Source organism: Myotis brandtii, unplaced genomic scaffold, assembly GCF_000412655.1.
Source record: "Myotis brandtii unplaced genomic scaffold, ASM41265v1 scaffold266, whole genome shotgun sequence".
In the NCBI taxonomy this organism is placed as follows: Eukaryota; Metazoa; Chordata; class Mammalia; order Chiroptera; family Vespertilionidae; genus Myotis; species Myotis brandtii.
The window spans coordinates 10,706,807-10,720,473 of NW_005360124.1; the positions used below are offsets into that span (position 1 = coordinate 10,706,807).

The window sequence follows — 13,667 nt, forward strand, 5'->3', positions numbered from 1 at the left end:
TGGGCTGACGGACCCCCCTCCTGTGCACGAATTTCATGCACCGGGCCTCTAGTATATCTATAATTAATGTCAAAAAAATAGAGAACAATATGGACAGGAAAGGTAACATGCAATCTTTTAACACAATTAAAATCTACAAAAAGATTCAAATGGACATTTTAGAACTGCAAAATTCAGTATCTGAAGAATTTATTAGATGGGTTTAGAAGCAGACTGAACACATTAATCCTATTATAGAATTAATAAGTGCAAAGACAGACCAATAGAAAACATATAAATTGAAGCACAGAAAAAAAATGTAAAAAAAGAAAACAGAGCATGAGAAAGACAGGAATAAAAAAGTTCCAACAGTAAATCTAACTGGAGTGCTGGAAGCAAAGGCAAGAATAAGAAAAAGCAGTATTTGAAGAAATAATGACCAACAATTTTCCAAGGCTGTGTGAGGACATTGATCAATAGATTAGAGGAGGTCAGAAAACCTTAGGTGGCATAAATATGAAACTCACACCTTAGAAATCATAGTCAAATGCATGAAAATCAAAGATAAAAAACATTAAAAGCAGGTGATCTCACCTCTTAAGACTCTCTTCCTTAATCCCTCTCTTCCTTGCTGTTCCTTGAACATACTTGGCAAATCTTGCGTTAGAGGCCTTGTAGTGGCTGTTTCCTTGGCCGGAACACTATCCCCCAAAATGTCTCTCCAGACACTTTATTTAAAAACTAGAGGCTCAGTGCACAAATTTGTGTACGGGTGGGGTCCAGCCAGCCCGTCCCAATGGGGGCCATCAGGCTGGGCTGGTGGGGGGAGGGGACTCGGGAGGTCAGCCGGCCCCACCCCCAATTGGGGGGGGCAGCCAAGGGTGGGGCAAGCTGGGGAGGGGGGGGCAAATGGGGCCTCAATAGGGCCGATTGTCTGCCTCAGTGTGCATCATAGCAACCGGTCATTCCGGTCGCTTGGCTTTTATATATATAGATCATAGCCTACTTCCCACCCACCTGTGCATCTTCCTCTCCACCCCATCCATGCCCTTAGACTTCCAATCACACCACCATGCCTTATTTTTCCTCATTGAACCTTTCACCTTCTAATATATAATTTACTTATTATGTTTACTGCTTATTGTCTGTCTTTACCCACTGAAAGGTTATCTTTGAAAGGTTTTGTTGATTGTTGTACCCCAAGTATCTTTAACAGTGTTTTGCACACATAGGTGCTCAAAGATTATTTGTTAACCATTATATTGTTACCATTATTAATCCAAGCCTTCTTAGTCACCAAATAACTTGCTTGTGTCATGTCCTCCCTATAATATAGCTTTCTCTATTTACCATTAGAAACGCTTTTGACATGTGACACAGTGGTACTATGGGGCAGTAGTTAAATAAAAAAACACAGACTCTGAAAACAGATTGTTATTAGTAGGAAAGGAGTGAACGGGAAGACTAGATATAGACAGGCCATTTATACAGTTTTGCAAAAAAACTGCATTTAGCACTCTGCAAGTCTATTCTCTGCTGATCAGTAGGGGACGGGACTGGACAAAGGCAGTTTAGATGCATGCCCAACAAGGCCTGAGTAACATGAGAAAACGCTTGCCTGTTAATCACACCTGGAAACAGGCAATTGGCCAGCATGGACATGGCCACTACATGTGCATGAAGTCTAAATATATTTATTTCTAGACAAAGGCTCTAGGGCTCTGGCTCCTGGAACTCCTGCTGCAGGGGCTTGAGTCTCCTGCACCTGCATGGCGCATAGCCATGTTGGGCTCCATACATGGACGAATGAACTTTAATTAGCCTGAATACTGAACCACACCTGGCTGCAACATGGAACGGGAGCTCTGGACACTGGCCTTGTTTCTGACTTTGCTGGACTCCCAGCTACACCTTTTCCAGGACTGGCTTAAGGGGCAGGGGACTTTGGAAGCCAAGAAATATAACTCCATGCCAATAAAGCTTGTTTCCACATCCCATCCTTCTTTCAGGGGCACCCAAGAACCAAGTCTGGCCCTTGAATTCCTCTGGCATCAACAGGATTCCATATGCATACATTCTGCATTCCATATACATATGTCTTCTTTCGTAGAATATAGGTAAACAACCAAATTGATGCTCATTACTAATTAATTTATACACACACACTCATAGTAGCAATAATATCACTTGTGTAGTGGTTTTACAGGTTCTAAGTATTTTACATATTAATGCATTTAATCCTTCTAACAACCTCTTGGAAACCAAGGCACAGAAAAATTAATTTGTATCAAGTCCTATAGCTACTAAGTGACTGAGTCAGGATTTAGATCCATTTTGGGCTTCAATTAAACACACACACACACACACACACACACACAGTTGGGCTTCAATTAAACACACACACACACACCCCTTTTTAGATTAGAAAGGCAATACCTAAATAAATAAAAATGAACTAAATAGCCCTGGCTGGTGTGGCTCAGTTGATTGGGTGTCATCCCATGCACAGAAGGGTTGCCAGTTCAATTCCCAGTCAGGGCACAAGCTCAGGTTGTGGGGTCAATCCCTGGTAGAGGGCATTCAGGAGGCAGCCAGCCACTCTCGCATTGGTGTTTATTCTCTCTCCCTTTCTTTCTCTCTAAAAATCAATAAAAATAAAAATTTTAAATGATCTACATATAACAACTAAATTGAAGTCTGTTAAAACAAAACTTTTGTTAGTACTAAAGAACGAAATGCAGATATTAGTAGATGTCACTAGGTGATGCTGTTTGTTAAATTTCCCTCCCGGTAATCTGAGGAATTATTATTTATTCAGATGGGAAAGAACTTATTCTAGGCCTAATAAAAATTTAGTTGTCTCTTTAGCCACAAAAGTTATACAGTCCAGAAAATAAATTTATATGCAAACAGGTAAGCCACACAAAGAAACTTTTAGTAAGACTGTAAGCTTAGAGTATTGAGACTTCCACATAATGAACATGGTATTTCTCTCTACTTATTTTATCTTTCTCTATTTTTTTCTCCATTTTCTTTAATGCCTTGATAAGATTTTGTCGACAGAGTTCTTGAGTATTTTAAAAATTTATTTCTGGTTAACATGTCTTTGATGCCACTGTAATGTTATCTGTCTTTACCTTTTATGTCAAACATTTTTAAAACATTTTTCCCCCCGATTGATTTTCAGAGAGGGAGACAGAGAAACATCAATTTGTTGTTCCACTTATTGATGCATTCATTGGTTACTTTTTGTATGTGCCCTGACCAGGGATCGAACTCACAATCTTGGCGTATCGGGACAACACTCTAACCAACTGAGCTACCCAGCCAGGGCCTATGTTGAAATATTTTAAATTGACATTACACTCTTAACGAGGCAAAATGTATGCTGCACACATACCAAACTGACAGAAATTCAGCAATTTGATACCAAGTGTTGGAAACGAGGCAGAGCACTGGAACTCTGACACACTGCTGTGGGGAAGGGAGATGGCAGTCCTTCTGGAAAGACAGCTGGCACTGTAGTATGGTAATACTGATGCCCTCGACAACTGCTAGATTCATGTATACAAAAATGTGTACCACGAAATAAGACGTGTACCAAAAACACATATAACGATGTTCAAAGCAATATTCTTTGTAATAGGGAAAAATTGAGATAACTCAAATGACTCTCAACATTAGAGAGTATAAAATAAATCGTGGTACATAAATACAATAGAATAAAACAGAGACATCTAAATGAACTAGTAACAGCTTTTGCAACAACCTGAATCAATCTCACTAATTTCATAATAATAAAATAAAGAAGAGCTACAAAATAACGTGCATAGTGTATTCAAAACTAATGCCTGCCACTTATTTTTAAATGGTTCAGCAAATAAAATATATATCCATATCCACCTATTCAGATACAAACAAAATGTGCAAACTGTTAACAAATATGAATCTAGGTAGGATTATACAAAGGTTCATTGCATTATTTTGCTACTTTTCTTTAGGTTTGAGATTTTTCATAATAAAAAAAAAAGTTCAAAAATCAGATAAAGCTAATTTACATTGTTTAGGAGTAGTTCTTCATCTGTGTGATAGATGTATGAGTTTTCTTTATAAGTATTTACTAAACTATACATACATATTTTATGCAGTTTTCTGTATGTATATTTTATAAAAGAAAAAAGGTTAAAATGTGATGATAAAAATACATTTAAAAAAGCTGCTACATACTTGTTAAACATTATTATTTAAAAAATTAACTTTCTGCTTTATAAAGCAACCAAACATTAAGTTAGAGGGCTTTTGTTTATGGGTTATTTTCTTGAGATAAATTTATCAAAAGGAACATACCTGAGGACCAATTTTTGAGGCTAGCAATAATGTCACCTGATTTTTTTCTATGAGATAGTTCTTACAAAACCTTCAATTCTGAATCTTGTTACTTTGATATTCTTCTATATAATTTCCATGAACTGCATTATGATACCCCAATGCTCACTGGGCAGATCTTCTAGCATATGCTACTTAGAAATTTATTGTAAGAAAAGTCTACATAAGTTTTATAATTGTTCAAATATTATTCACAATTTATATTGTCCATGTATAAATGTTATCATTTTCTATAGGTTATTCTAAATTCTTTATTAGGATTTCACAGTATTTTTCTGTAAAACCCTCAAAGTAGAAAGTTGTTCAGAATTTCATGTTTTCACACTGACTTTTAATATATTAATCTATTTGATTGTCATCTTCTTCTGAGTCATCTAAATCAGTATTAAAATCTAAATCATCACTTTCTTCTTTATTTCTTCTGCAGCTTCTTCTACAATTGGAATGTGGATTGTTTTCAATGTTTTCTGTCTTTTCTGGTTCTTTATTAAACCTAAAGATGAAAGGAAAAACCTCTTTATTTCCCAGGCTTTCACTATTTACTTGTGTAGATTGAAAATAACATTACACTACATTTCCTGATTAACAGAAGCCGAATGAAATAAGTAAAAAGGAAAAAATCCTTGAAGACTAAGTTAAGATCCAACAAATTATATTATTATAATTCTTTAATGTCTTTTTCAATATATAGTTATTGACTGTTGTCAAAAAAGGAGGCTCAAAGAAATTAATGTGTGATGTCCAGTAAAGAAAAGTAGTTACATAATAAAGAACTTTTTAATAATGAGTAATGAATATGAACCTCATGGATAAGTATTTTAATTTCCTAAAAATATAAAGTTTCACTTCAGTCTGTAATGATAAATTAAGACTTTTTTCTATTAGGTAGAAAAAGTCTACATTAGTGTGATACACTGAAACTTAAGACCTTCAGAGCTAATGAACATTTCCTGAAATAAAATTCGCTTACTAATTACTAAAACAGTAAAACCCAAACATAAAAGAAATACTCACGGAGTAACAATGTCTTCTTTCTTTCCACATTTTGCGCAAACTTCAAGTTCACAGGCACATGGTCTACATATTATGTGATAAGAATCTTTCACTGTCTTTTGTAAACATTTAACACTAAAAGTAGAAAATGAAATCAAACATTAATTTTTACTAATTACCTAAGATGTATTTGATAAAATGAGGAAGTAAAGCTAAATGTCTAGATAAAAAGCCCCAAAATCAAAACTCCTAAATTCTAATCTCAGAAAAAGGAGACATATGTAAAACTTTAGACAATTAAAAAAAAATTCCAACCTCATGTATTTATCTTATATAACTTTACATTAAATAAAGCATTTCTAGATAACAGGTTACAGATCAACTTGAGATTTATCTGCTTTCAAAATGCCTTAAAAAATGTCATCTGCAAACAGTGACAGTTTTACTTCTCCCTTTCCAACTTGGATGCCCTTTATTTCTTTTTAAATATAATTTTGCCTAATTACTCTGGCCAGAACTTACAATACTATCCTATATAATAAAGCGGTGATTGGCAAATTGACCATCATGCCCTCACACAAGATGGTCACCCCCATGTGGTCACAAGATGGCCGGCAGGGGAGGGCAGTTAGGGGCAACCAGGCCGGCAGGGGAGGGCAGTTGGGGAGGACCAGGCCTGCAGGGGAGGGCAGTTAGGGTCAACCAGGCTGGCAGGGGAGTGGTTAGGGAGTGATCAGGCTGGCAGGCAGAAGCAGTTAGGGGCAATCAGGCAGACAGGCAGGTGAGCGGTTGGGAGCCAGAAGTCCTGGATTGTGAGAGGGATGTCCAACTGCAGTTACAAGATGGCCACCACAAGATCAGGCCTAAACTGGCAGTTGGACATCCCCCAAGGGATCCCAGATTGGAGAGGGTGCAGGCTGAGCTGAGGTACACCCCTCCCCCCCAGTGCACGAATTTCATTTCCGGGCCTCTAGTGTTGAATAAAAGTGGTAAGAGTGGGCATTCTGTCTTGTTCTGATCTTACAGGAAAAGCTTTCAGCTTTCCACTGTTGAATATGTCAGCTGTGTGCTGACAACTATTAAGATGATCATATGATTTTCATCTTTCATTCTGTTAATGTGGTGTATCACATTGATTGATTTGTAGATGATAAACTATCCTTGCATTCCTGGAACAAATCCCACTTGATTATGGTATATGATCTTTTTAATGTTTAAATAGGCCCTGCATTGAGCCTATTTATAAACATAGGCTTATAAACAATAGCCAAATTTATAAGAGCTATTGCTCTTTCAAAACTCTTAATCCATGCTTGACATCCTATTCAATTTAAACTATTGAATTTGATTTGCTAATAATCGGTTGAGGATTTTTGCTTATAAGGTATATTAATCAGGAATATTGGCCTGTACTTTTCTTTTCTTGTGGTATCTTTGTCTAGTTTTAGTATCAGTGATGCAGGCCTTATAAAATGGGTTTGGAAGTGTTCCCTCCTATTTTTTGGAAGAGTTAAGAAGAGTTGGTATTAATTTTTAGAATGTTTGGTAGAAATCAACAGTGAAGCTGTCTGATCTTGCACTTTTGTTTGTTGGGAGTTTTTGATTATTGATTCAATCTCTTTACTAGTAATCTATTCAGATTTTCTCTTCCTTAATGATTCAGTCTTGGCAGGTTGTATGTCTAGGAATTTATCTGTTTCTTCTAGGTTGTCAAATTTGTTGGTGTACAATTGTTCATAGTCTGTTGTGAATCTTTGTATTTTTGTGGTATCAGTTATAACATCTCTTTCATTTTGGATTTTATTTATTTGAGAATCCTCTCTTTCTAGCTAAAGATCTGTCAATTTTGTTTATGTTTTTAACTAATCAACTCATTAATATTTTCTATTGTCTTTTTAGTTTCTATTTCATTTATTTCAGCTCTGATCTATGTTGCTTCCTTCTTTCTCATTGCTTTGTACTTTTTTCTTCTTTTTCTAGTTCCTTGAGGTGTAAAGTTAGATTTTGTTTCTTGATCTAAGCAGTTATTGCTGTGAACGTCTCTCTTAGAACAGTTACTGTTACATCCCAATGTTTTGGTATGTTCTATTTCCATTTTCACTTATCTCAGGGTATTTTTTTTTTAATTTCTCTCAGATTTCTTCTTTGACCCATTGATTGTTTAATAGCATGTTGCTTATTCTCCACAAATTAGCAAATTTTCTGGTTTTCTTCTTGTAATTTGATTTCTAGTTTCATATCATTGTGGTTGCAAAAGATGCTTGATATAATTTTAATCTTAAATTTTTATCACTTGTTTTGAGGACTAACATATGATTTATCCTCAACAATAGTCCATGTGCACTTGAGAATAATGTATATTCCATTGCTTTAGGATAGAATGTTCTGCAAATCTATAATAATAAAAGCGTAATATGCTAATTAGAGCAGACAGCCGAACAACCTTCCAGATGAAGCTGGGGCTTTGAGGGCCGAGGCAAGCTGCCACGGCTGTGAGGGCTGAGCCCCTTGCACGAATTTCGTGCATCAGGCCTCTAGTATCTGTATAATATTGTTAAAATGCTCATACTACTTAAAGCAATGTATAGATTCAATGCAATCCCTATCAAAATCTTGACATTTTTCATGGAAATAAAACAAATAATTCTGAAATTTATATGCACAAAAGACCCCATATAGCCAAAGCAATATTGAGAAAAATGAACAAAGTTGGAGGCATCATGCTCCCTGATTTCAAACTATATTACAAAGCTATAATGATGAAAACAGTATGATATTGACATAAAAGAGACATACAGATCAAAGAGAATAGAGCCCAGAAATAAACTCACTCAATTAATTTGCAATAAAGAAGTCAAAAATATATTAACAAACTCTTCAATAATTGCTGGGAAAACTGGACAGCCTCAAACATAGGAAAAGAAAATGGACCACAATTATACATCATATCCCAAAACTATCTAAAAATGGATTAAAGACTTAAATGTGAGACCTGAAACCATAAAACTCCTAAAAACACACACACACAATAAAAACATAGGCTGTAAGCAATGATTCTTTAAATTTGACACCAAAATTAAATGGAACAAAAAAACAAAAAATAAGCAAGTGGGACTAAATCAAACTAAAAAGCTCTGTACAACAAAGGAAACCATCAATAAAATAAAAAGGCAACCTACTGAATGGGGAAAATATAAGTAAAACATGTATCTGTAAGGGGTTAATATCCAAAATATATGAAGGTCTCACACAAATCAATAGCAAAAACAAACAATCTGATTAAAAATTGGGCAGAGAATCTGAATAGACATTTTTCCAAAAACAATTAACAGATGGTCAACATGTATATGAAAAGACGTTCAGCATCACTAATTCTCAGGAAAATGCAAATCAAAACCACAATGAGATTATTTCTTCAAAAAGCTATTATCAAAAAGACTAGAAATAACAAGTGGTGGTGAGGATATAAAGAAAAGAGAACCCTTGTGCACTGTTGGTGGAAATGTAAATTGGTATAGCTAGTGCTATGGAAAAAGTATGGAGGTCCATCAAAAAATTAAAAAATAGAACTATCACATGACTCAGCAATCCACTTCTGGATATTTATCTGAAAAAAATGAAATCACTAACTGAAATCAATAAAAACCTTTTTAAAAATCCACTTTAAACATGAATATATAGTTAAAAAGAAAGTATTGTACCATGACAATGAAGGAATAAATTTTCCAAAAACACACAATATTCCTGAGTGTTTATGAATCCAACAACAGGCTAGAATAAATTCAATCTCTTTACTAGTAATCTATTCAGATTTTCTCTTCCTTAATGATTCAGTCTTGGCGGGTTGTATGCCTAGGAATTTATCTGTTTCTCCTAGGTTGTCAAATTTGTTGGTGTACAATTGTTCAGAGTCTGTTGTGAATCTTTGTATGTTAAAATAAATGAGGGAAAACTATGAAATAAAAAGAGAAATAGACAAGTTAAATTACAACTAGGGACTTCATCACCTCTCTCTGTAACCAACTGGACAAATAGACAAAAAAAAAAAAAAATCAGTAAGGATATAGAACACCTGGTTGACAGAAGACTATGAACCAAATTGACATTTATAGAACCCTCCACCCAACAAGGGCAATATGTTCTTTTCAAGTACACATGAAACATTCTCTAAGATAGATCATATCTGAGCCATAAAACCAACCTCAATAAATTTAAAAAAAACAAAAACCTGTGAACTTACACGAAATACGTTCTCTTACCACAGTGAAATTGACTGGAAATCAGTAACAGAAAAATATATGGAAAATGCCCAAATATCTATAAATTAGAACACTTCTAAAGAATCTACAGGTCAAAGAGGAAGTCACAGAAAAATTAGAAAATATTTTGACTGAAGGACAATGAAAACACATAATCAAAATTTGTAGAAAGAAGCTAAAAAAGTTCTTGGGAAATATATATAATTACATGTTTATATTAAAACAAGAAAAACAATCTAAACTTCTACCTTAAGAAAATAGAAAAAGACAAATAAATTAAACTAAAAGCAAACAAAAGGAAGAAATATTGATATAAACAGAAAACAATGAAATTGAAAACAGAAAAACAGAGAAAATTAGTAACACCAAAACCAGGCTCACTGAAAAGATTAATATAATTCATAAACACATAACCAGACTGATCAGGACAAAAAAAGGAGAAGAAACAAATTACCAATATCAGGAATTGAAGAAAGGACAGCATTATAGATCCAACAGATATTGAAAGAATAATAATAAAATTTTACTGACAACTCTATGCCTATAAATCCAACAACATCATTGAAGTGCACAAATTTGGGAAAGAGACGTTATCAAAACTTGCTTAAGAAGAAATACTTAATCTAAAAATTCCTCTATCCATTAAAGAAAAATTTAATCATAGTTAAAAACTCTCCAACAAGTAAAACTCCAGGCCCAAATGGCTTCATTGATGAATTCTACCAAACATTTAAGAAATACTAATTTTTTCAAAAACCTTCCAAAAAACAAAATAGGAAGAAACAGTTCCCAACTTATTTGATGAGGCCCTAATAGCAAAACAAACAAAAATTACAGATTAGTATTTCTAATAAACATAGATGTAAATATCTATGACAAAATGTGAGCAAATCAAATCTAGCAAAATATAAAAAGGATACATATAATGACTAAGTGGGGTTTACCCAAAGGCATGCAAGACTAATTCAATATTAATATCAATAAATGTAACTCACCAAATCAGTGTTCTAAGGAAGACAAACCGTATGATAATCTCAATAGATGCAGAAAAAGCATTTGACAAAATTTAATAACCATTCATAATAAAAAGCCTCAGTAAACTATGAATTGGAGGAAAATTCTTCAACCTCATAAAGAGCATTTACAAAGAATCTACAACTAATATCATACTTAATGATAAAAGACTGAATACCTTCCCCATAAAATCAGGAGCAAGGCAAGAGTATCTGCCCTCATCATTCCCAGACAGCACAAGGTCAAATGAAATAAAAGCCATACAGATTGGAAAGCAAGAAGTAAAACTGTGTTCATATAGAAAATCCCAAAGAATCTATTTGTAAAAGTATTAGAAATAAAATGTGAGTTTATTAAAGTCACAATATATAGGGTGAGTAAAGAAAAATAAACTGTATTTCTACATTGTAGCAATGACCAATGATTTTCTGTAAAAATTGACAAGCTGATTCTAAAAGTTATTTTTTTTTAAAAGCTAAGAAATTATAATAGTCAAAACCACTTTCAAAAAGAAAAAAAGGCTGGAAGATTCTCCTGACTGGATTTCAAGACTTACTATAAAGCCCCAGTAATCAAGATAGTATGGTTGGTGACAGACACACAGATCAATGAGATAGAATGAAATCCAAAAATAAACCCATACATATGTCAACTGATTTCCAACACAGGACAAAGGGAATTCAAGGAAGAAAGGGTAGCTTTTTCAACAAATGATGCTGGAATAATTGAAGAGCCATAAAATTAACAGGAAACGAGTTATAAACCCAAATATAAAAGCAGAAAATATTTGCAAAACACATATCTGATAAAAATATTTATACTCAGGATATAAAAAACTTTCAAAACTCAGTAATAATTAAACAAAACAACTCAGTAAAATCATTAGCTAATGAACAGAAAGAACTACCCCAAAGAAGAAATAGGGATGCCAAATGAGCACATGAAAAGGTGCTTAGCACCAGTGGTCATCAGAGATATGCAAATTTTAATCACAACGAGATGCAGCTTATGACTAAAATATCTGGAACTCTCAAACTATTGATGGGAATGTAAATGGTATAGCCACTCTGGAAAAGTTAAACAGTTCAATATAAAAACACCCTTAACATACAATCCAGCAATTTCACTGCTACATATTTACGCCCCCAAAATGAAAACATATGTTCACACAAAACCTGTACATAAATGTTTATGGCAATGTAATTCATAACCACCAACCTAAATGTCCATCAACTGGTGAATGGATGAACAATTGGTGGTCCAATCAGTGGAAAAATAAGTTTGGATTTGGAAAATTTTCAGTGTTGTATTTTTTTTGCTTTAAATTTTTAAAGTTTTAAAATAATTTTAAAGAAAATCTATTTTGGCTAGGTTCATATCAGAATTTAAGAAAATTAAATGTTTTCATTTCTCTATCTATGTTGTTTCACACCAGGGACTTCACAGGTAAACCAATCCTTAAGTATCCAAATAACTAATTCAGGGATAAAACTATTTACAGAATTGTCAAAGTTAAAGTTTACATGTAAAATAGGCGTAAAAATGGGATCTCCTGTTTTCAAATCTGAAGTCAAAAGATCACAGATACATTCTCTAACCCAACTAATCCCCAAAACAGTGCCTCTAAACACTGGCTCAATCACCTGCATAGCTTATTCAAATGCAGATTAATGGCTACACCCATTATTTACATAATCAGAATCTTGGGAATGGGTCCCAATCTGTCAGTTAAACTCTTTAAGACATTCTTATGCACACTGCCACTTCTAACCCCTGACTGGATCAAAGAAATACTTTCTTGATGTGGGGGCTTTCCAGTGTTCCCACTGCTGGCTGAGACTGCAATGGCCAATTTGGAGAAGAGAAGAATTCTATTGCTGAAATAAATTATTCTATTTTCAAATTTAAATTAATTCTGAAAACCGGTTAGGTTATATTAAGCTAGTATTTCTATGACTATAAATATACCTATTTATAAAGAGATACACACATATTTTTTAACTGACATGTTTCCTCATGTTTGTGAAAATGTAAATTATATACATTTTTAGATGTTTACCACCTTCCCAGTTTCTGTCACAGAAGTGGGACCTTGGTGTGTCTTCTCTTTCAAAACTCTTAATCCGTGCTTGACATCCTCACTGGAAGTATAGTGAGAGAAGGTCTGAAAGTAATTGAGTTTCTGGATTTTTTTTTTTTAACCACAATAGTATATTTGCCTTGCCATAGAATCTTGATCTTAATAATTAAATGGTTTAGATATTATTTTAATGATACATGATATGAATTCCAAATTGTCATAAAACTCATGAAACATACTGAAACATCTTCAAAATAACTGTAAATTATTTACTCCTGAGAGTGTGTTTTTCATATAAAATACATAGTACGGAAAGACATTAAAATCACCTAATGTAAGTTTTACCTAATTTTCATTAAAAAATAGCTATATTTTGAAAATTTTGTGAGTACATTGCAAAGAGAACTTCAGATGTTAAAATAATGGTGGTTTTGCCTTCTTTTCATTTCTCCATAGCATACAATTCCTAGGACTAATCAAACAATCTTGACCATTCATATACCACAAGTAATTATTTTAATGAAAACTGTGGTCAAATAAAAACACAGGGCATTCCTATAAAACGTGTTTACTAACAAAGGAGACAGTAATATACTTTTTAGAATGTTATTTTAAAAGTAAAAAGACATTTACCTTTTTACATGAAAAACACACAAAAAAGTAATTAAAAGTTAAAAAATGTTCATTACATATTTAAGGATGAAAATCAGAGACAAAATTTGAAGTTTTCACTTGTCTCACTAATATTTTTGTTTTAAAAGTTATTTTTCATAGAAAAGTTATTAATATTAATACTTTATGGGCATATGTTATTTATACTCATATTATTTACTAAATAATTATTTTTAAATGTCTTATTCATATCTAATATACATACCAATATACATAAAACCCATATAGGTATATAAACCAAGCTCTGGGGTCCTCAGTCATTTTTAAAAATATAAAATGGTCCT

General features: G+C 33.5%; 1 protein-coding gene across 2 annotated transcripts in view; it reads right to left on the bottom strand.

Annotated features, from left to right (window-relative positions):
• Positions 1-4,171: 4,171 nt before the first annotated feature.
• The window catches only part of LOC102252904 (chromosome unknown open reading frame, human C9orf85), a 45,487-nt gene continuing 35,991 nt past the window's right edge, over positions 4,172-13,667 (bottom strand). For both annotated transcript variants that reach the window (XM_005868319.2, XM_014541284.1), the window contains 2 exons: positions 5,380-5,493; positions 4,172-4,858 (listed from right to left, as the gene is read on the bottom strand). In XM_005868319.2, coding sequence (XP_005868381.1) covers positions 4,705-4,858; positions 5,380-5,493 — 268 coding nt within the window. In that variant the 3' untranslated portion in view covers positions 4,172-4,704. The remainder of the gene's footprint in view (positions 4,859-5,379; positions 5,494-13,667) is intronic.